General features: G+C 46.7%; 1 protein-coding gene across 6 annotated transcripts in view; it reads right to left on the bottom strand.

The window, feature by feature from the left end:
* MPZL1 (myelin protein zero like 1) overlaps positions 1–23,702 on the bottom strand; it is a 31,096-nt gene that overhangs the window by 5,513 nt on the left and 1,881 nt on the right. Inside the window, exons 2-7 of one of the 6 annotated variants that reach the window (XR_013959470.1) lie at positions 6,900–7,066; positions 5,578–5,791; positions 4,775–4,907; positions 4,090–4,129; positions 3,510–3,632; positions 2,228–2,330 (exon numbers count right to left, since the gene is read on the bottom strand). Coding sequence is in view for 3 of the 6 variants with exons in the window: in XM_080648891.1 (XP_080505017.1) it covers positions 2,228–2,330; positions 4,775–4,907; positions 5,578–5,791; positions 6,900–7,066 (617 nt within the window). In the remaining 3 variants the exon portion in view is untranslated. Of the gene's footprint in view, positions 1–2,227; positions 2,331–3,509; positions 4,192–4,774; positions 4,908–5,577; positions 5,792–6,899; positions 7,067–23,702 lie in introns of those variants that run through there. The other 5 variants (XR_013959472.1, XR_013959471.1, XM_080648891.1 and 2 more) reach the window with 5 other exon arrangements.

Here is a 23,702-nt window from a genome sequence, read left to right as displayed (position 1 = left end):
GGGCCCAGTATAGGGGCTGCTTTCTCTACTCCCCCCTCCCCATATAAACATCCAGATTTATTTTTGCAGTCCCCAAAAATAGCTCTTGCAAATATTTTAAAAAGATAGCAGATATTAAATACTCAACAAAAGTTGGAGGGTAAAGTTGGAGAAAGTTTCTAGAAAGAACAAAAAAAGCAAAACAGAAAAAAGGAAAAAACTAAAGGATTGAGGTAGGACATGGTCCAATTCCTAATAGGAATTTCCAAAAGAGAGAAAATGAAAGGAGGAAATTTCCAGAGAATAATGGAAGAAAATACCCTAAAACTGAAGGACATAGTTTTCGAATTAAAAGAACCCACTGAATAGCCAGCACAATGAATAAAAAAAGACCCACAGTTTTGTGCAGTTTCAGAACAGGAGGAATAAAAACCATTCTGAGAAAGGGCACGCGAAGAGGCAGAAATCAGAACAGTAGCAGCTCAGCACTAGAAGCGGAAGTCAGCCACGCCGCCAAATGCAGGAGGGAAGTGATTTCCCACCTGGAATCTACGCAACCAGATCCTCATTCAAGCTCGAGGCAGGAGAAAACCATGTTACACATGCTGCAAACAGATGTATCAGCCCAAGGTTGGAGGTCAGGGGGCTGACACGGGGCTGCGTGTGATCAAGGTCAGCAGGGCCGAGATCCCGCTGCCAGAGCTTCAGGGAGGACCTGTCTCCTGCCCCTCCCAGCAGATGAAAGCTGCCTGCATTCCTTGGCTCTTGGCCCAGCCTCCATTGTCAAAGCCAACAGCATAACCTCTTCAAATCTCTCTGGATCTGACCCTGCGGCCTCCCTGTGGTCAACCTTGGCCCACACAGATCATTCAGGAAAATCTCCCCATCTCAAGATCCTTAACACAGCTGCAAGGCCCCTTCTGACCGGTGAGGTCATACATCCCACAGGCTCCAGGGCAAGGACGTGGACATTTTTGGAGGTTATTACGCTGCCTCAAAATCTTTATCTCCCATGCACCCTTTCTCAAGAAGTTATGGAGGATATGCTCCACCACAACATGGGAATAAACGAAACAGGTGAAGACACGTGGTCCAAAGAAGAGGGGCCAGGAAATTCCTTGAGAGGGGAGGCCCAGGAGGACTGCGGCCCAGCAGCCCGAAGCACAGCAGAGCCAGCGGTGCGAACAGGCCCGTCTCCAGGAATAGAAGGAAACCAAAGGAGCATGTGCATGTGGGTGGTTGGATGGTCCCAGGGGTTTTCATGGGAGAGCTCTGAGATAGATGCAGATAGGTACTGAGAAGACTGAGCAAATAAACAAAGGCACATATTAGCTCCATAAAAACAGGACAATTGTACATGAAACAAATACATGTGGTACAATGGTGAAAACAACGGGTACACGTCACATTGAAAAACATCTACCTCGATATAGTGAGCTAAGCATCCTGGGAAGAGGCATGTGTGCATACAGTAGATATGTGTGTGTTGGGAGGAAGGGCGAGGGGGAAGAAAGAACTAAATTCTCATTTCCATAATATGGAGTCAATGAATAGTATCTAAAACGGCAAACTCTAGAAATAGGAATACAATATGAAGATAAATACCAGAAGAAGTGGCTGAAAGAATGGAAAGTGTTTGGCTATGACTTCTTCAACGTTTTTTTCTCTTCCCTTTCCTTCTGAGATTCCAATCGGGCTGCTTGGGATCTCTGCCACCATTACAGCTATAATAGCACAGCCAGGGCACCAGCCACAGCGCTGGATGCTGTGCAGGTCCCAATGAAGTTATGTCTCGTCGGTACTCCCTACAAGAAGGAGCAGTGTAAGCCTCTGCTTGTTCATGGGGCCTACTCCTTACTCAGCTACGGGCCGACCTTCCACTTCTTCTAAAGAAGTCATGCAAAATAATTTTTCTGCTTATTATCAGTATCAAGATCAATGTTCCCTGCTAATTCCTTGTCTTTTAAAGCACCTCAGTGTGGAATGCAGTTCACTGGATTTAGTTCCCTGAGCAATTAAGGAACCTTTTACGGCTGACAAAGCCACCTCCTGACTCTGCGTTGGCCATGGTGCTTTGGTGGGAACCTTCGCTCAGGTCTGATTCCTTAACTCCTTTCCCTCTCTCTGTCTCCATCTGTCTGTCTGTCCATCTGGCTGTCACTTCCTCCATGTGTTGAGGCTCAGCACTCCCTCCCGCCCCAGGGGGTGACAGTGCCCACCTGCACAGCCCCGGGGCAGCCAGAGTTACCTGGTGAGATCCAGAAGGCAGGCTCTTTACCAGGCCCTCTGTGTCGGAGGGGAACTTCCGTGGAGCCTGCTTAACCGGTGACACACTCTCTGAGGTGCTGCAGCTGATAAGTCGGCAATTTGGAGAACAAATGTAAAAAAAAATGTTTTTAAACAAATGGAAACAAAAATACAGAAATGCAAGTGATGGCAAGGCAAAGCAGCAGCAGATGGATATGAACAAAACAACAAAACAATGGTATCCAAAGAATCACATATATTGAAACTGTCTCCCTGATGCTTGTGGTTCCATATCTGTGAAGCTACTGCTGGGGAGGGGGAGCCCTCGGCCTGTTTGCAAGATCGACATCAGCTGGATGGATCCTTGCTGTGTATCCTTGGCCCCTCGCCTTTTCCCTCTGTCATCAACCCTCCTTTGGGTTAAAGATTTAAGGGAGCAGCTATACCTTCCTAAAGGCAATTCACTTTTGTGAGCATCAGAGGCAAACCTCTTCTGAATGCATTTCAAAAATTACAGATATACACTCAGGCTCAGAGTCTCGGTTGGTCTCATTCCTTCCATTCCCTGGCTCCCATACTTTGTTTTCCCACCAAGACAGTCACCAAACTAAAGAAGACCCAGGGCAGTGTGAAGGACAAGCAGCTGTGGAATGCCCATGACACGGCAGGGGATCCTCAGCAAGCCGATCTCATAAATAAATCAGGGGAAGTGAATGCTGGGAGGTAACTCATTAGAGATTTCCTAATGGGATGTGTCACTGGCAGAGCTTAAACCTTTTATGATGTATGTTTTTTAAATCTTAGAGGAATTTTTGGGAGGATCCCATTTTAAGTGTCACTCTTAAGACTCAAGCACCCAATGAATTCTCTACTGTGCTTCTCTGAAACGGGAGGTTTAATGACCCAAATCAAAATGGTTTGACTATTCTAACACAAAGAGTGTCCTAATCATTAATAATACAATTCACATATAAAAAAGAAAACTGAAACACACACACACATACACACATACACACACACACACACACACACACACACACACACAGGCATTTTACATGAAGAACGTGCATTTTCCGATGATCTCAAGCCTCCATGTAACCTGACAACCCCATCTCACTGGGATGGTGTGCTCAGTATGTTTCTAAAACAGACACAGGACATATTGGTGGACAAATCGTAACAGCTGCTAGGTTAGCTCAGAGCTAGCTGGTTAGTTGCCACCAAGGGAGATGGGCCAAACACACACATGAGTATTAACAGCAACGGGCAATGGGATTAGTTACCATGTGTCTAGTGAGAGTAGGAGAGCCAGCCCTGTTACAGTCCCAGGGTCAGCTTTTCTGAACAAGTGGAGGATAAGCAGGATCTATCCCGGCACACGAGGTGGAAAGGCAGGGGAGGGGAACCTAAGTAAGAAGAACAGCAGCATTCACGATGCCATGCAGGATTCTAAGGCACGCACTCCGCCCCTTTATTAACCCAAGAGCAAGAACTACAGAGTCCGGCATGTCACCACTTTGGATTAGTCTCATGTTGAAAACCAACACTCCAGATACATGTCACCAAAAAACACTCACCATGCAAGAGGGTAGATACAGGTCAGCAGAACAGAGGCATTCCAAGCAAGTAAAATCTGAATTTGAACACTCAAGCTCGTTAAAACACAGCACTCCTCCTAAAAACTAGAACCTCAGAACTCAGAGGGGGCGGGGGAGAGAGAGAGAGAGAGAAAGGAGGTTCCTAGCATCCACCAGGCAGGCAGTTGGGCGTGCAAGCCTCAGAGCACAGGCCCTCTGGGTGGCTGTGGTTAGCCCATGCACCTGTGGCCCAACTCGTGTTAGCAATCGGCCTCCACTCTCTTACCACGTGAGTCCTACTTAGCTTATGTGGGTTAGCTTTCCAGCTGGCGTGGAGAGAAGAGAAGGTCCTGCAATTAGACTCACTCCCCGAGTTCAAGGGTATTCTCTTTGAGAAGACATAAACAAAAAGATCTACGTTTCTGTACTGCCGGTATATGTTGGTTTTCAACCCTTATTATCTCCATTGCGATGAGTCCAACCATACATTCAAGAAAGATCAAAGCCATTCACTTGCCAGCAAAACCATAAAAAAGAGAAGCCCTGTGCCATCCATGGGGGTGGGGGGTCGTTTACTAGCACAACTCTTCTTGATTCGTTTCATAGCTGCCTAACCGAAAAGAAGCACCTTATGAGATTATTGCCAAGAGATAAAAATTAAACTCTGAAACTGGGTAAGTGATATCTGTGGCTTAATAATGCCACTGGCAGAGTGGCTGGTACCGAAACAGAGCCCAGACTGCTGAGCCACTGGCTGCACCAAACCTGGGGAAGAAACTGGGAAACAGGGATTCGCGTCAAATCCCACATTGACTAGGAGGCCACTGTTTCTCAACACCTAAGCAGACTGTCTGATTCTGGCATTAAAGCAAACAGTAGCTAACTCTTCACAATTCTTTTCTCCCTAAAAAATAGACGTTTTTGTAAACCCTGATCCCTTCCCTCTCCCCTCCCCAGAAGCAGTTTCTCACCCGGTGTAATTTTGCTTTGAGCTTCTCCTTCTGTAGAGGACAGCCAGAATCATGCTGATGAGGAGCGTGAGACCCACAACCACAGCGGTCACTATACCCACCACCACCCAAACCGGAAACATGGGCAACACCTCTGGAGAGAAAGAACAAAACAGTGTTAAGGTCCATTGTGACAAAGAGAAGAAAATGGAATTTTATTCAATTAAGAAGCAAGTTATCATACTCTATTGTTATGTATCTAAGGAATGCAAAGAGCAGCTGATAGAAAATGAGATACAGAACTCAGCATTTCTGCACACACAATCTCTCTCAATGCGCTAAGATCCAAGCAAAACTGGGATGTGGCTTTACCTCCATCTACTCACCAACAAAGCAGGCGTCGTCTCGAAAGGAGACACCAGAACCTGCATTTCCTGCTGCTTCTCCAAAAATGGAAGAAACCGCTGTGTTGTTTTTACGAATGCTAAAACTTTCTCTTGGAGAATACTGAAACAGTATTAACCTCCTTCTTTCCCAGGCTCAGCCCATCGACTGTCGTGAATCCGGTCTTACGTCCAATTCACATGAGAAAGTAATCCTCCCGAGACCGGGCCACTAGGCTTCGGACGGCAGATGTACACATGGAGAGGCCGGTTGCTCACCCCGCATGTGGGCAGCAGTGCCCACCCTCAGGTTCCCAGACAGGGCGCACAGCCACTGGCAGGACGCTCCCGGCACACACACCCCACAACGTAACTCGCGTTTGCCACTCAACAGGCGACAAAGGGGACCGCGCCATTGCTGCCCCAATACTCCGGAGGTACCTTTCTCTACAACATAGAGGCGAATGTATCCCGGGTAGACGACGATGTCGGGAGGGTTTTTGACATCACAGATGTAGGTGCCGTTATGGATAAACTGTATATTTTCTATGTTGATCGATGCGTCTTTCTTGTCGAGGTCTCCAGCCCAGGTGATCCTGTCCTTGAACGGTGGGTAATCCCCGATGTACACTTGCCCTTGGGAGTAGTGGAAAAACTGCAATTAGAGAAAAAGGACACATGAGCTCTTCCCAAAGGCGGAAGTTCTAAACGCTGCGCAGTGTGCCGTGCGGGCTCTTCACAAAGGCTTCAGAGGGAAGAAACACGTCCCACGCAAATGTCACGGAATCTCAGCCAGACAGGGATTTGGAAATCAAGGTGTTCCATCCTGTTTCTGTTGACAAACACACTTGTGTGTCTTCTCTCCTCCTCTTGACATCCCCGGTGATACAGGGACAACCACGCATAGTTTATACACAAAAGGGAGACTCACGCCATTTCCTCAGGGTCACACCTGATAACGGTCCTGCCAGAGAGTCACAAAGGAGGAGCCAGAGAGTCACAAAGGAGGACGTGAGGCTCAGCACTCAGTGACTCGCTCGCTGGAGATAAAAGGTCTTCACCCCAGGCTCTCCTCCTAACACTCTCTGTGCAAGTTCTATAGTCTCCACTCCACAGAGAGGCGGAGTGTCGGGTCCTGGTTAATAAGCACCCAGCCTAACCAGCACTCATCTGGTTCGTGACTAACCTTCCTTCCAACCCCACGGCCCTGCACTTCTGTTCTGCCACCCTCCTCAGGGCGACTCATCGACAGTCTTTCTCCTAATTGTTCCCGGGTGAGAGCACAGGCTGCTATCCCACATTTCTGAAGACCTCACAGACTCGCTGCACAGAGAGCTCCCAAAGACTGTCACTGGAACGAATGGACGTGTGTGTGCAGAAATACTTAAAAGAAATACAAATAAAAGTGAAGCAAATGGCAGCTGAACAGATACAGGATGAATCGTGATTAGAGTCAACAAGGTAAATCAGGGGCTGCTCTGTGGAAAAGATACATTTCAAAATGGGATGTGATGGTGGAGGAGACGGGAAGGATGGCAGGTGACTGTGATACACAAACATGAGAAAACAAGCTGCATTTAAGAGAAACTGAACTGTTTTTTTCCTGGAGAATCGGAAGCAAGAGCAGCGCCCTGATGTCTGCACCAGATGGCAGCCTTACTCGGTTTGGAAGAGATGGGTCAGAAGAAGGGCTCACTGAACACCCTGCAGCGGTAGGGAACCCTCTGAGGCAGGACTAGCCAAGAGCAGTCAGGCACTCCTACCGACACGGTGGTGTGGGATCCCTCTGGCTGGAAGCTCCAGGAGATTGTGGTCAACCTGCTGGTGGTGTTCGCAGACTTGAACTTGCACGTCAGCTTCCCTTGTGTCCCATTTGCCACGTAGATTTCTTTTGGGGTGTATACCTCCAAGGCTGATACGCCAGCAGTCACTGGAGAGAGAGAAACAGGAGGGATTAAGAGTAGGATTTCATGGCCCTGGCTGGGTAGCTCAGTTGGTTAGAGCCGAAGTTATCAGTTCACTTCCATTCAGGGAACATACAAGAATCAACCAGTGAATGTGTAAATAAGTAGAACAAATCCCTCTTTCTCTCTCTCTCTCTCTCTCTCTCTCTCTCTCTCTCTCTCTCTTTATCTCTCTCTCCCATCCTCTGTGTCTTTCTCTCTAAAAGCTATAAATAACAAAAGAAAAAAAGAGTAGAATTTAGCATGAATACCACAGTGCATATTTATCAGAGAAGATGACAAAGATACAAGAAAATTACTATATATATATATATATATATATATATATATATATATACACATACACACACACACACACACACACATATATATCCTATATAATAAAGAGGGAATATGCAAATTGACCATCACTCCACCACAAAAGATGGCTGCGCCCACAGCAGAGGCGGGGTTTCTGTAACACAAGATGGCTGAGTTCCCCTAACGAGTCTTAACAAGCAATCAGCAGGGACCTGAGGCTGTGCCCCCCACCTGCTCCTGTGGGGCTTGACAGGGGACTTCAGGCTACGCCCCCCACCCTGGCGCCAGGCCGAGGGACCTCAGGCCATGCCCCCCACCCAGCAGGGCTTGACAGGGGACCTCAGGCTGCACCCCCTGCCCAGCAGGGCTTGATGGGGGACCTCAGGCCACGCCCCCCACTCAGGCACCGGGCCAGGAGACCTGAGGCCACCCTCCCCACCCCAGCGCCAGGCCGGGGGACCTGAGGCCGCACCCCCCCACCCAGTGGGGCTTGACGGGGGACCTCAGGCTGTGCCCCCTGCCCCAGCGCCAGGCCTGGGAACCTCAGGCTGCGCCTCCTGCCCCGGCACCGGGCCAGGGGACCTGAGGCCATGCCCCCTGCTCGGCGGGACTTGACAAGGGATCTCAGGCCACGTCCCCCACCCGGTGGGGCTTGACAGGGGACCTCAAGGTGCTTCCCCCGCCCTAGCCTGGGTGCCGGGCCAGGGGACCTGAGGCTGCTCCCCCTGCCTGGCAGGGCTTGACAAGGATGGGACCGGCCAGGTCTAGATCTAGCCCAATGGGGGTCCGGCCAGGTCTGGGTCTCATGCGATTTTTGAGGCACACTTGGGTGGGCGGGGACTTGACTCTGGGTTCCGTGGTGCACCGCAGGCTCTGACAGGAGGGAGATTTTAATATACATTTTACTAATTTTCTTTCATCTCTGACACTTCTATTATAGAGAAAGGGCAAAGAGCAATATTAAAATATTTCCTCTAATTAATCCCCTTTTAATGTGCATGAATTTAGTGCATCGGGCCACTAGTGTATGTATGTGTGTGTGTGTGTGTGTGTGTGTATATGCGCGCGCGCACACACACACACACACACACACACACACACACACAGTAACCTGCTGCCATCTAGATAAATCTATGGCAAAATATTCTATAGCCATATACTTCCTACAAACAGGATAAACTGCTGATGGTCTGGGATAATTTTATTTTTTAGTAACAATATGTTTTTAGTACTACTATAGTTTATCCAGTCACTTGCTGAAGGACATCTCGGCTGCTTCTCTGATGGTCTGACTTTATTTTTTTAAATATGTTTTTATTGAGAGAGGAAAGGAGAAGGAGAGATAGAAACATCAATGATGAGAGGGAATCATTGATCAGCTGCCTCCTGCACACCCCCTACTGGGGATCTAGCCCACAACCCAGGCATGTGCCCTGACTGGGACTGGGACTGTGATCGCCTGGTTCACAGACTGGCAATCGGCACTCAACCACTGAGCCATGAGGGCCGGGCTCTGACGGTCTGATTTTAAAGATGTGGAGGCCATAGTTTCACTTCTTTAATTTTTTTTGAAATCCTCATCTGAGGGTATGGTTTTCATTAATTCTAAAGAGAGAGGAAAGGAGAGGGAGAGAGAAACATTGATCGGTTGTCTCCGACTGGAGAACTGAACCCATGACCCTTTGGTGCACAGGATGATGCTCTAACCAACTGAGCCACACCAGCCAGGGTGGCTTTTCTTCTTCAAATTGTTCTCACATTCACGTGTTACACTGTAGTTGCTAGCACACTCAACTTTTCTCATCTTCCTTTTTTTTATTGATTTGAGAGAGAGAGGAAGCGAAGGGGGGAGGGAACTAGAGAGAAAGGAAGAAAGAAACATTGATTTGTTGTTCTACTTATTTATGCATTCACTGGTTGCTTCTTATATGTTCCCTGACTGGGGATGGAACCTGCAATCTTGGCATATCAGAATGATGCTCTAATCAACTGAGCTACCCGGCCAGGGCTTATCTTCTATATCTAAAGCAATTAGAGCTATTCTAGGTAAGATGACATATCATTTAAAGCCATGCTTTTTTATTTAACTTACCCACAGAACCAGGCCTTCACTGGTGAAGACAGTGTGCTAGGTACCTTGCATACTCAGGAAGTGGTCGACCACACTGAGTCCCATTTAATTCACCTGTTAAAGTTTTCCAGCTAGCCTAAGCCCAGGAAATAGTACTTAAAATCCTATCACTTAGAATATAGAAATAGCCCCCCCGCCCCAAGATCCATAATTAGAGGCAATTGCAGGAATTATGAAGGATTGCTGCTAAAATAGAATAATCTTCCCTCAGAAAGAGACACTTTCATGGAAGCAATGAAGGTTAGAAAAAAACTTATTTGGCCTAAAATTGGAAACCAGGAGAGCAAATTCAGAAAAGATTAAAAACACCCATGTTCAAAATAAGATATTTTTCTAAGAAATCACTTGGAGAGAATCCATATCTGGAGTGTCCCAATCATTCTCAGAATGTCACGGACCAGCAGAGTAAGGAGGGACTGTCCCGGGACAGAGGGGCACAGTCAGAAGTTCTCCTTCCTGAGTCTTAACTGGGACTCCCAGCCCTCACAACCACCTTCCAAATATTTATTCTCAGGACACAATGGGCACTTTTGGCTATTCTTTCAAATAAGCCGATAGCCACACTACACCAAGCAGATTTTTTTCTGCTAAAGAGGGTGGGTTATTATTATAGGGAACAATGGATTATTATTTGTGGTCCAAGCCTCAAAACAAGCCCTCCTTTCACACCAGAAGCAAACAAAAGGCGTCCCTCGCCATTGTGGGCAGCAGCACAGCAGCCCCAGGGCCCTGGAGTTCACCACGCAGGGCAGAGCCCAGGCTGGCCGCTCTGACCCCCGATTCCAGGAAGCGGCATGGCCTGGCAACCCTGGTTTACCCTGTGATTCCAACCAGTGTTCTCCACAGTGAGGAGCCCTGCAAGGAGACCCCATCTTTAAGTCAATAAATAAGGTTTCTCAAGAATTTTCCCAAACCAGACCTGCCCCGAGGCCTGGCTGCAAAGACGGTCACCCTGAATGTGATTGACAGGTGGACTTAGGCCAAGTGTCCAAGTTCCCAGCCAGGAATTTTAACCAAAGACTAGCCAAATCCCCGAATGGCTTTGGACAACCGGGTTAAGACAGATTTAATTATGCTGCCGTCGTGGTCCAGGCCCCACCATCCTTCACTTGGTTATCTCAGTGGCTTCCTACTGGTGGCTGTTTCCGCCTTCACCCACTCACCTGCAGCCAATCCAGGGAGAGGCCAGAGAGGTCCGGTCCGAATGCCTGGCAGCTCTCATCACTCCTTTGCTCGGAACCCTCCAGGGTCCCTCACATCAGCCAGGATCAGGCCACAGTCCTCAAGGCGTGGCCACCTCACAGACCTCTTCTACGCGTCCCCCTCAACACGCTGCAGCGATCACGCTGGGCACCTGGGCTCCTCTGCTTGTGATGAGCACCCCAAGTCTAGAGACTGGAGGTGTCCTAGGCGATCGTGATGCGTGAGACCGAGGGGAGAGGGATCCCCTGTTGAAATGCTGAGTCTCTGCACAGCTGACCCCAGGGAGCAGGTCCAGCGGACACCCTTGCGTAACACTGCCCGCGGTCACCACGCACAGGACAGACCCCAAAGTGCGTTTACCAAGCACAGCGCTGTGGTTTCTGACCAACCACGAGGGGCCTGAAGGAGACAGCTGGGAGGTTTCTCCCGTCTGGGTAATGAGAGGAACTAAACACAGGTTTCCTCTGGGGCCATATTCCCCGCAGCCCCAGCAGGAGGAGCTGGCTGGCCTGCTAAAAAGGGGAACGATGTGCTTTGTCCAGACTTTCTCTAAGGGACTTGGGAGTATATGGACATACACACTGAGCTCACTGTGCAATTCAGAGGGCTTGTCTTCAGAGTCATAAGAAAGTTTTCAGGGGCTAGTTAAAACAGAGAATGTAAAGAACGCTGAGATGTAGAGAAACTATTGTTCTAACCTACATCCTCCAGACACTGCCACTGGAATCGGCCTGAATAGGAGAGTAAATATGTTTCTTTTAGGCTGAAGAATCAATAATCAGGGGATAGTGGCAACAATCGCTGCAAAAAATACGAAAGCTTCAGTTTAACAACCCAAAGATGGGAGGGAAAGTGTTGAATCCCAGAAGAACCAATCGCCTCAGGAATAAAAACACAAATGAAATGAAATGAAATGAAATGAAATGAAATGAAATGAAATGAAATGAAATGAGAAGATGAAGTGATATGCCAATGTTTTCCTATCCTGCCAACTCTGGATTCCGGGTATATATACACGCTTCACCATGGCAACAGGCGCTGAGCTCACTTTCTCCCTGAGGAAGGAATCTTGCTTCTAGAGTTGAAGGGCAAGAAAACAAAGGAAAAGAGCCCTTCTTGGAGGAGACAGAGTCCAATGAAAAGCGTCTGAAAATAATTAGATAAGTAATCAAAAAATTTAAGGAATCTACTCACCAGGGGTCAAATATCAAACCCATGAGTTGATGTTCTTCTATTTTGGATGGAGAACCAGAACAGTTTGCGGGGGAAGGAGAGGGGGAAGCAAATGGAGAATACAAAACAACATCCATCCCAGCCACAACGAAAAAAGCACATTCCAGGCTGGTTTGCCCAAGAGGCTATTCTGGACAGGATCTATCCAGTACTTTAAATGACTGCGTTAATATAATATAAGTAACGCCTCCCAACGAGGCTGTCAAGATGATTTTACTCTAAGTGAACTCAAACTCGCACACCATGAAGTCATCTGAAATACCCTGGAGTAGCGTTGCTAGAGCGAACCAACACTCTCACGGCCTAGAGGGGGCTGGAAACTGTTCTCATGGAAGCAATTCCTGGTCCTGTCACTACTGGGTCCATTGCAGTACCCTGTTTGTCAAGACCTCATCCTGTTAAACTGTGTTAAGGTTCTCCTTGAGATGAAAAGAAGGCTTTTGTTTTGAAAAATTTTGGAAGCACTTTGATGTCACCAGTATATTCTCCTGCTTAAAAGAGTGCAATAAAGCAATTTATTTAAAAATAGCTCTCCAGCCTGTCTGTCTGGTATTGGTACACAGTGGGAGGTGAGGCTGCAGTGTCTCCTGGTACAAGCATGGACATGACCTCTTACATCACATGAAAAGAGAGGAACCAGAGAGAACACTGGACACAAAATTCACCCAGTGGTCATGACTGCAGCAGGGGGGCAGGATGAAAAGGCACCACTGAGGATAATGTGAATTTCCTAGGTTAGAATGACAGCAGGTAAGCTTTTTTTATTTTAATCCTCACCGAAAGATATTTTTTTATTGATTTTAGAGTGAAAGGAAGGGAGAGACAGAGAGAAATGTCAATGTGAGAGAGAAACATCAATTGGTGGCCTCCCATACACACCCTAACCAGGCGATCAAATCTGCAGCTGAGGTATGTGCCCTGACCGGGAATGGAACTCACAGTCTTTTGGTGTATGGGACACTCCAACCAACTGAGCCGCCGGCCAGGGTATGCGAGCTCATTTTAATGTTCCTCCATCGACTCTACACACACATCCCATACCTACACTCAATCACATTTTCAGTATATATTTTATTTTTAATATATTTTATTTTTCATAACACAAACCGCTTTTTTAAAGAGAGAAGACATCAGTAAAATTATAAGATTTGCTTCTTTAATCTTCGTATGCCCAGTGAAAGCCATCAGCACATGACCAGGCTGGGGCACGGCCACTGCGGATGGTACTGAGGAGATGGTCCACCCTCCCAGAGCAGGGCCCCCTGCAACTCACGTGATTGCTTCCTTCCAGAAGTGACTTCCTCCCCGTGTCAGCCCCAAACTCCCTGAGCTGTGCTCCCCCATCCTGCCTGGCCCCCTGTCAGGGCACCCTCACTCTGCTGGAACGACCAGGAGTGCGGGGACTGCGTCCGCCTTGTCCACCATGCTCTTCTCATTACCTCACAGGTGCCTGCCTTTTGGCAGCGTGTTCAACAAACACTTGTTGAAAGTCAGAAAAAAGATATGAATGAATGAATGAGAGAAGAATAAAACTCACCATACTGAGATGGGCTCAGCCATAAAAATTACACTTGTTCCACCACAGATGGCTTCACCATAATGGCCCCAAACACATGGTGTTGCAGAGATTCCTCAGCTCGAGTTTGAATGCTGACACTCCCGTACGGGAGGCTTAGCTAACTTTCTTCCCACCATCTTCCTATTCGATGAGAGCATCCCAAAGGAGACTCATCTCTTGAAATGCTCAATAAAAAGAACGCATGTACTTTTCCTAATACACAGGATTACCCAATTCTTCTGAGTCCATTCCTTCCCCTGATCCACGTCCAGCTGGCCTCCTCTCCATCCTCAACCTTTTCTGCACCAACAAAGACCTTTCTGTTTCTCAAATGAGAGGGATTCAAGAGGTCCTGAATCAGGCCAGTCACTGAGCGAGTCACTTGACTCCCGCAAGCCCTGCTGCTTCTTCTCTGCCCTCCTGTGTGTGTGCTGTGCGTCTTTCTTCCCGTCCACCGCTTTCCTGTTTTCAATCAGCCCTTCATTCTTCCCAACCACGCTGGGACTCGCCCTGCCCTGGCTGGACCAGCAGTCTTGTGGGGACAAGTACATGAGCCTCTGAGTGCGGTGACCTGGGTGCCAGGACTCCCATTCAAGGCCAAGATGTCCAGTCAAGCAGTCAGCACATGCCACACGTGTAGCCAACCTGAACCGTGTCATCTGCATCCTGTCCACACAGTTCTCAGTTCTCAGCGAGCGGACGAAAATAATACGGAGCTTTTGGTAAGAAACTGGATCATTTTACTTCTGACGGGTTATGCTCAGTATAAAGAACATGTTGAAAGCTCTGGGGCATGCATATCAGATACATAACAGGACAATATTAGCTCTCACGTTTCCTACTTCCCAGGTGTCAAAATGGCATATTTCTATTCAAGCCAAAGACCAGTGGACCTTAAATCTATTTTTCCAAGCTCTCAATCATATCAGAAGGTTTACTATACATCAGAAGATATTTGAACCCAAATTTAATCCAAACCAGGAGAGGCCAATAGAAAATATCAGAACAAGAGATTGGAAAGGCTACCACCTCACCTCACAAGAAGAAGGTTCCTCACCTCGCAAAGGAAGCAATGGGAAAGCCACTGCAGACGAGTGCTCGCTGGGGTTAAACCTTATTAAACTTGGGTACATTTATTAGTTCTCATCAACAGGTTTGGGGGTTGCACGTTGTATAGACGCTCAGAGAGGCTAAGGAACTTGCCTGAGTTACTTATCCAGCAAACTGCCTGTCTTCTCTGGAGCAAACAGTTCAATCTAGAACCTTCTGACTCCAAAGGCCAGTGCTCTTCACGAGCTGATTATGCAGCTTTAACAGAACCTCTGTTCAAACAGAATCCTGTGGGGAACCCAGGGTACAGAGAAGACAGGCAGTTTTCACACCCAAGTCAGGCAAGTGGCGCTCAGAACTTATGGTAATGACTAAGGCCCAGAACTACAACACAGCACAGTGGCTCTCCAGCTTGGTTGCGCATGGGGACCACCTAGAGAGCGATGGAAAAGAGTGGCGCCTGCTCTAGCCAGTTTGGCTCAGGGGACAGAGCATCGGCCTGTGGACTGAAGGGTCTCGGGCTCGATTACCATCAAGGGCACATGCCTGGGTTGGGCTTGATCCCCAGTGTGAGGCATGCAGGAAGCTGCCAATTAATGATTCTCTCTCATCATTGATGCTTCTATCTCTCTCTCCAATATATTTTTTAAAAAAGAAAAGAGTGGTGCCCGCTGAACAGACTCCGTATTCTACTGTAATGGTAGGTACATGGCATCAGACATTTGTCCAAACCCAGAGACTGTACACCAGTGAACCTAATGTAAATGATGGACTCTGGGGGATTATGTGTCAGTGAAGGTTCATCAATTGTAATAAATGGACCACTCCGGTGGGGATGCTGATAATGGGGAGGCTGTGTGTGTGTGGGAGCAGGGGTGGGGGGGAATATGGGTATATGGTATATATAACCTTTCTCTCAATTTTTGCTGTGAAAAATAAAGTCTATTAAAAAATATACTGATGCCTGGGTCCTGCCCATATGTCCAGGGTTTCTGATTTAATTTGTGTGGGGCGTGGCTTGAGCATCAGGTGATTCTACACTTGCAACCACCATCCAGCACACCAAAGAGAGACAGGACTTCACTTATGATACTGTGATGAGATGGTCCTGAAGCCGATGAGCCATGCTTGTCTGGCATTTGACCGAGTGTTACCAAGAGGTATGTTGACTTTTGAAATATATATTAGTGCACATTCGTGGACCTGACTTTTTCCAAAGACGAGGGCAGTGCTGTACTACCTTCTTAATCAATCACACATTTACAGATTTAAATCTGCTTCATCCTAAAGAGCGCACTGGCTTCGGGAGTTAATGCGGCAATGATCTCCAAAGCAGCTGGATTATGTGCAGAACTTCGTATCTGTGCTTGTTGTTCTTTATTATTATTTTAATGGTTAAAAATAAGAATAAAAATATTATTATTTTAATGGTTAAAAATAATAATAAAAATATTATTATTTTAATGGCTAAAAAAAACGCTGGCTGGTTTGGCTCAATGGATAGAGCATCAGTCAGCCTGTGGACTGAAGAGTCCGGGTTTGATTCCGGCAAGGGCACATGCCTGGGTTGTGGGCTCGATCCCCAGTAGGGGCCAGGCAGGAGGCAGCCAATCAATGATTCTCTCTCATCACTGATGTTTCTCTTTCTCTCTCTCTCCCTCCCTTTCCTCTCTGAAATCAATAAAAATATATTTAAAATAATACACCGTAGGAACCAATGAAATGTACACCAAACATCTGAAAGCTCTAAAGCAGAGTTGCCATTAACCCCTAGGAATCTAGTGACGAGAGCTTGAACGCCAGCGCTCTGCTTGGTTTTTGAGAAGTTCAAGTCTAGGAAGAGGGGTAAAGGCAGCACCTGCTGCTATGGCGGCCTGAGGCTGGGCTGGCCAACCACAGTTTAACTACATGGGAGGGGAGGAAATGCCTCATCCTTCTTCAAGCTATAGGCAGGTGCTCTCAGAGCTGTGGCTACTACCTGGCTCTCCGTTGGGCAACCTCTCAATCAAATGAAAATGTGCCCATGCCAAATTCTTCTGTAAAGCCCAGTTTGAAAGCTCCCCTGCTGTTTCACAAAACCCAGGCCTCAGCATGGCAGGCTAGGCCTTTAACGTGACAGCCCATGTCCTGCTCTGCACAGTGAGGGCTGCAGCTGGTGAGCTGGGGTTGGCTGGCTCCCCTCCCCCAACATGCCACGCAAGGGGCTTACCTCTGAGCACGGATGCATGTACTCTCTGGGCCTGGAAGGAGGCCCACCTCCGAAATTCTGCATAATCTCATGACTGCACCCAAACATGACTTGGGCAAAGCCTTCCCTGTCTGACCACCTCTTCGGTCCCGTGGCTCAGTGTCTCCCGTCCGCCTCCGCCTCTTCTCCTTCAAGGGAGAGGCAGTCTTTAGGGCACAGGTATTGCTACGGCCGTCACCTCAACCTCCCCTGCAAGGCTCACGACTCCTTCAGGGGTGAACTCCATCTCACTTGGCCTTTGTGTGCCAACACACAGTATACTTCCTGGTGGTCAGAAAGCTCTCCAAGGACTTTAAGGAGTAAACAGACTGATAGCAGCTGGATTTTTAGGATTCCTATAAAGGGAAGCTATGGTTAATGAAATGTGTAACACCTTTCTGCCCCCTAAAATAAATGGAAGAAACCAACTTGCCCTTAAATGGGCACCAAACCCCAGTCAAGCATTCTGTGGCTCTTAGAAAAATCTGGTAAAGAGTCCAGACTTACCAGCACCAACTTATCACGGCCGGGAAGAGTTCAAGTGCAAACGCTCCCCTGAGGACAGGGGGTAAATACTCAGACACTCGGTGCGAACAGACATGCGTCCACGGAATGTACCCAGCAAACACTGAGTGTCCACGGGAGGCATGAGAACAACAGACCCCCCAAAGAGTGAGCACATGCCCCAAGCCTGCATTTCACTTCTTGTTTACAACACCTTCTCTTCCCTAAATCGTTTCTACTAAAGCCTCCCCTAAGTTTGAAAATGAAGAGGTCAGGGAGTGTCTTATGGGAAACACAGTTGAATTTCATCTGGAATTGAGAAGAATCAAGATAGACACACGGGAAGGGCATTCAGCAGAGAGAAGCACACGGGATGATGTGTAAATATGAAGTATGTAGATTCATCGGGCTGGGGCAGAAGAAAACCTGAAAGTTGAAAATGTAGGCTGAGATGCTGGAACCGGATCCTGTGGGAAGTGGGCACCCCTGAGTGTTTTTGAGAACAATGGCCAGGGAGGGGAGGGGGGAGGGAGGAAGGGAGAGGGGAGGGGTGAGGGGAGGGGAGAGGAGTAGGTAGGGGAGAGGCAGGAAGGCACAGTTTGGAACATACAAAGCTTGAGGAGAAGAAGTAAGGCTCCGTGGTCAGTGGCTTGGTCCACAGTATTGCCTCCTGAGTCTAGTATGGTGTCAGCCACTCAGTTAAATGGAGTCAGGCTGGATCCTAGCCAGAGGGAGCAGCAGAAGAAAGAGAAGAACCTGCAAGAACCACACTATTAAAATCCTGAGGAGCAGTCAGAGCTTTGGGTGGTGAGGACCGCTCCAACGTGTTAGCTTCCTTCCACCCCCCACCCCCCACCCCGCTGCCCCAGGGAGTCAGCAGCTGCAGGGCATGAGTTCCCTGTACAAAGGTCACTACACAAAGAAAGAAATGGGTGGATGCCCTGGGGCAGTTAAAGGCTCTCTGTAAACATTTAAGGCATCCAGAAGCCTTTCCTCCATATGGTTGGAGACTTGGAAAGAGAAATTCTACAATATAGCAGAGTGGTTGCAAATACATACTTTGGAGGAGGGGCCTAACCCTACCATATACGAGCTGTGTGACCTCGGACAAGTTACACAACCTGCCTGAGTCTTAGTTTCCTCATCTGTGACATTAATAACAATACTCATTATCACACAGTGTTGCTAAGGACTGTATGAGATATGCATATAAATTATTTAGCAGCCCTAACCGGTTTGGCTCAGTGGATAGAGCGTCGGCCTGTGGACTGAAGGGTTGCAGGTTCGATTCCAGTCAAGGGCATGTACCTTGGTTGCGGGCACATCCCCAGTGGGGAGTGTGTAGGATGCAGCTGATTAATGTTTCTCTCTCATTGATGTTTCTGACTCTCTATCCCTCTCCCTTCCTCTCTGTAAAAAATCAATAAAATACATTTGAAAAAAAATTAAAAAATAAATAAATAAGTTATTTAGCAGAGGCTTGCCTCATAGTAAGCACTCAATAAATGAGGGAAGAGGAAAAGATATAGCACAAACTTAGTTTTATGTCCAAATTCCTATGGGCTAAGAAACAGGAGTTACACCTGGCTGAAAAAAAAAGAAATATAGATAGACAGATAGATAGATCATCTGTGTCTACATCTATATTTAGCTATCTGGAAGAAGCTCATGTTTATGTTAAATTTACATAATTCCACACTGTCTTCTTTAATATTTGAAGAGAAAGGAATACATTTCTTAATTTTGAGAAAAGCATTTTTAAAAAATGATTCTAAATTGCATAAAATAATAAGAGATCAACCGAAGGACTTACATGCATGCATATAAGAGTAACCAACGGATGCAAAACATTGGGTGGTGAGGGCATGTATGGGAGTGGGGTGGGGGTGGGGGAATGGTAAGATATGTACACATATGATACCTTAATAAAAAAATTAAAAAATAAAAAATAAAATAAAAATCAGAGATAATACTTAAAAAAAAATTTGCATAAAATAAACTCCCCAGATCCCAAAGCAGAGTATCTGAGTCCCAGGATAGAAAATGTTCATTGTAAACTGAGCAACGTTTGTTTCGTTGGTTACAACACAATACTAAGAAAGCTCAGATCCTGGTTTCATTCTCTGGGGCCACCTTATCTGCAACAATAAATAACTGAGGCTCAGCAAAGACACAGAGCATTTCTAAACTTAATTAGTTAAACTTAAGAATGGGATCCAAAGTACCACAGTGACCAGAAAACTACTCAAGCTACAGGCCCTCACAGTAGGCCAGGGGTATCACTAAGTCTTGCCATTTCTAAAGAGACTCAGAGTTTATACAAAAAAAAGAATAAATTAATGAAGGAGAATATATCAACAAAGTCATCCTTCCGTTCCTGGATAAAGGCCTAATGGAACCAAGGGAAAATTATAAGTGAATAAAATAGTACAGGGGCCAAATGCATTCAAAAAGATAATGAATAAATAAGGAGGTTTAAGGGCACAGATATAAATGTCCCAGGAGATGAAGACAGTTTCTCAGTTCAGGCACTGTGAATGGTCACAAAGCCAACTGACCTCCGCCTTCCTACAGCGCCCAACATTCAAGGGCTTTGGTTTTGTCTCCGGGGCGTTGCTAATGTCAAACCACTTGGCAAAATAAGTGGAAAAGGCAGAAAGGAATATCACTCAAGATATTCCGCTCACACGAGTCTTAGGGACCAAGATCCATAGCCATCAGATACGTGAGACCTCAGGAGATGCTTCTAGTTATCATTAAACTGGAGGCCCGGTGCATGAAATTCGTGCACATGTAGGGTTCCTAGGCCTGGCCAGTGATCAGGACCAATCGAGGCTTTCCTTCCCCTGCTGCCAGCTGCCGGCTGGGGCCTTCCTTCGTTCCACGCCGCCCCCTGGTGACCCGTGCACATCATAGCAAGCAATCAAATTCCAGGTTTCCCAGTTGAACTCCCGAGGGGACACTTTGCATATTAGTCTTTTATATAGAGAGATTCCCTATGATGCGGGTTAAAGACCAAACTCATCTATAATGAGTTCTATGCCAAAGCAAGCCGTTTATTCTTTTTTAAATGACACCAGTGGTCTTAGAAGCAAGAGTAAAATCTTTTCAAGGTTTAGGGACACCTGAGATGCATGTACTTACACGGAGAATTCAAACTCTCAGATAAAAGATACAACTTAAATAAAAATGCCTTCAGGCTCCAGTTGGCAGATTCTAATCATACAGGAGAAATGCGACTGAATGAAGGAAAACAGCCCAGTGGGGATAGAAAGGGAGTTGAGGAACATTTAGCAGGCAGATCAGCATTTTCTAGATGGAGAGGGGTGGGGGGGAGGGCAGAAATACAATTTGTAAAAAACTGTGTATATTAATTTTTTCCAATGAAATCACATTTTTAAAACTCAGTAGGTCTCGGTCAGTGTGGCTCAGTGGCTGAGCATCAACCCATGAACCAAGAGGTCAATGGCTCCATTCCCGGTCAGGGCACATGCCTGGGTTTCAGGCCCCATCCCCAATAGGGGGCAGTCAGGAGGCAGCAGATTGATGATGTTTCTCTCCCATCAATGTTTATATCTGTCCCTCTCCCTTCCTGTCTCTCTAAACAAACAAACAATTGATGTGTCTCTCTCACATCTATGTTTCTCTCTCCTCTCTCTCCCTCCCCTTCCCTCCTCCCTTTCTCTCTAAAAATCAATGGAAAAAATATTCCCACTCCTCCAGTGAGGATTAAATAAAATATTTTTAATATAGAAAAGTCCTATTGATAAAACACTTAGGTGCTACCACAAACATGATAAAATAATTTAAGCCCTAGCTGGTTTGGCTCAGTGGATAGAGCGTCGGCCAGCAGACTGCAGGTTCCCAAGTTTGATTCCAGTCAAGGGCACATGCCTGGGTTGCGAGTTGGATCCCCAGTGGGTGGCGTGCAAGAGGCAGCAAATCAATGATTCTCTATCATCATTGATGTTTCTCTCTCTTTCTCTCTCTCTCTCTCTCTCTCTCTCTCTCTCTCTCTCTCTCTCCCCCCCCCCTTTCTCTCTGAAATCAATAAATATATATTAAAAAATAACTTAAGTAGGAAATAACTAGTCATTTCAAAGCTATGGTGTCTAAAGTAGTTAAAGAATGTTAGTTCATTCATTTTGTACGTCTCTGAAAAAATAAGAAACGGTAAAGAATGAAAATAATCAGATAATGCATGAAATCACACTTGGTAAAAATATTCTTTCTACCAATAAAAATTATTGAGTGCCGACAATAATTCTAACTACATATTACAAACTACTAACAAACTGTTACCAAGACAAGTCTACAGCCCCTGCCATTTAACAAATGCATCAATCATACGCATGAAGCAAACACTAGAGATACTTCTATGAACAAGACAACCATGGTGTCCATCCTGGATTCTAGTAGAGGGAAAAAGAAAAGAAAAACCGACGAGTTAGAAATTACAATAAGAAAGCAAGGGGCCAGGAAATGATAACAGGGGACTCTTCTGGCTAAGGTGGTTGGAGAAGGTCCCTCTGAGGAAGTGACATTTATGCAAAGATGAAGAGGATACAGTACTGGGCAGTTCTGGGGAAAGAGCATTCCAAGTGCAAAGGAGGAGGTGGGAATGAGTCAAAGAGCAGAAAGATGGCAGGAAGGGACAAGAGGCAGCAGGCGAAGAGTCAGAGAGGAAGGCAGAAAAGGGATCATACAGTCCACCGCAGCACGCGGAAAAGCTGGGATGGCAACGGCAGTGCAATGGGAAAGGATTTCTTGTTTAAGGATTTTAAACAAGAAAGCAACATGATCTGATTTGCATTTTAATAAAAATAATTCTTGCGTGTGAAGAACAGATTCAAAAGAGTCAGAGGGGCCCTAAGGAGGTGCCTCCTCGGTTAGAACAGAGTCCTGCACACCAACAGGTTTCGGGTTTGATTCCCAGCCAGGGCACATGCCTAGATTGTGGTTTGGATCCCTGGTCTGGATGCATACAGGAGGCAATGAGTCTCTCTCTCTCTCAAGTCAATAAACATCCTCAGATGAGGATTTTTTAAAAAAGAGGCAAGGGGTGGGGGGGCATTGGGACACAGTTGGGAGACTAGTGCAGGAATACAGGCAAAAATGGCAGGGATTTTGACTAAAATGCTAGGAGTGGACCGCTGATGAGAAAGGAGTGGTCGAATTCCAGATGCATTTTGGAGATAGGAGAACTGATTGGATGTGGAGGATGACGGATAAGGAGGAATCAAGGATGGACTAGGTTTCTGGGCTGAGCAACCAGACAGATGGTGCTGTCATTTTTTGCAATGGGTGGTGCAAATTACTGAGATTTCTTTTTCTTCTGTGTTCATTCCTACCCAAGGGTTACCAAAGACATTCCAACTGCCAAATCCAGTGTGTCCTTATTGTACCCAATGTCCCTTCGTCTGACACCATTAACCACTTGCTCTCCCCTAAAACTCTGTTCTCGCTTGGTTTCCAAGACACCACACTCTCTCGTGGTTCTTCTCTCAGCCATCAACCACCCTTCTCAGGGTCTGCACTCCTGTAGTCCTGTCCTTGGCCCCTGCTAGTTCCTTCAGTACACTATCGCTTGGTGACCTCATCCGAGCAAACCATAGTTTTAAAGTCTCCCATATCTGTGTTTCCAACCAGAATGTTCTCACCTCCAGGACCATCTCCCAGCTGTCTTCTGCCCATTGCTATTGGGATGTTTCCACAGCATCTTAAACTCAACACATCCAAAAGTAACTTCATCATCTTCTTCCTCCAAGATTCCCATCCCTCATCCCATATTCTTCCTCTGGGAAAAGCCCCATTTTCCAAAAATACGCCCAGCTTCCCAAACCCCAACCTCAGGATCATCATACACTCCCTCTTTTAAGTCCACAGCAAATCAATTTCCAAGCCCCATCAAATTTATTTTCTAATTGGCTCATGAAAATGTCCTCTCCTCATATCACACTGCTTTAATTCAGGTCTTTACCTTCCTCTGGATTATTACAATTGCCCTCTGGTCAGCCTCACACCACTCTAACCCAGCCTTTACACCTGAACAGATAAACCCCTCCTTCCTACAGACTTCAGGGCAAATTCCAGCCTTAGCAATGGCCAGCAGGGTCCTTTGCGAGGTAGTGCCTCTGGCTGGCTCCCTGCCTCAACTCCCACCAACTCCTGTGCACTCCTACCTCCCACCACGCTGAGGTAGGAAGGTTTCTTTCATAACTACTCAGCTTCCCCATACCTTTCTCCAGGGCCCGAACTTCGGTCTGAAGTGATGACTCTCCTTCATGCCCTAAGAGCACGCCTTATCAAGACTTCTTACATTGCTTCTCCCACTGAACTGTACATTATGTGAGGGCAGGAATCTGCTTCCTACAATACTTTTGGTGCTTAATATTT

The sequence above is a fragment of the Plecotus auritus genome, assembly GCF_963455305.1.
Source record: "Plecotus auritus genome assembly, chromosome: 12".
Classification (NCBI taxonomy): domain Eukaryota; kingdom Metazoa; phylum Chordata; class Mammalia; order Chiroptera; family Vespertilionidae; genus Plecotus; species Plecotus auritus.
This window is presented reverse-complemented; position numbering and strand designations above follow the sequence as displayed.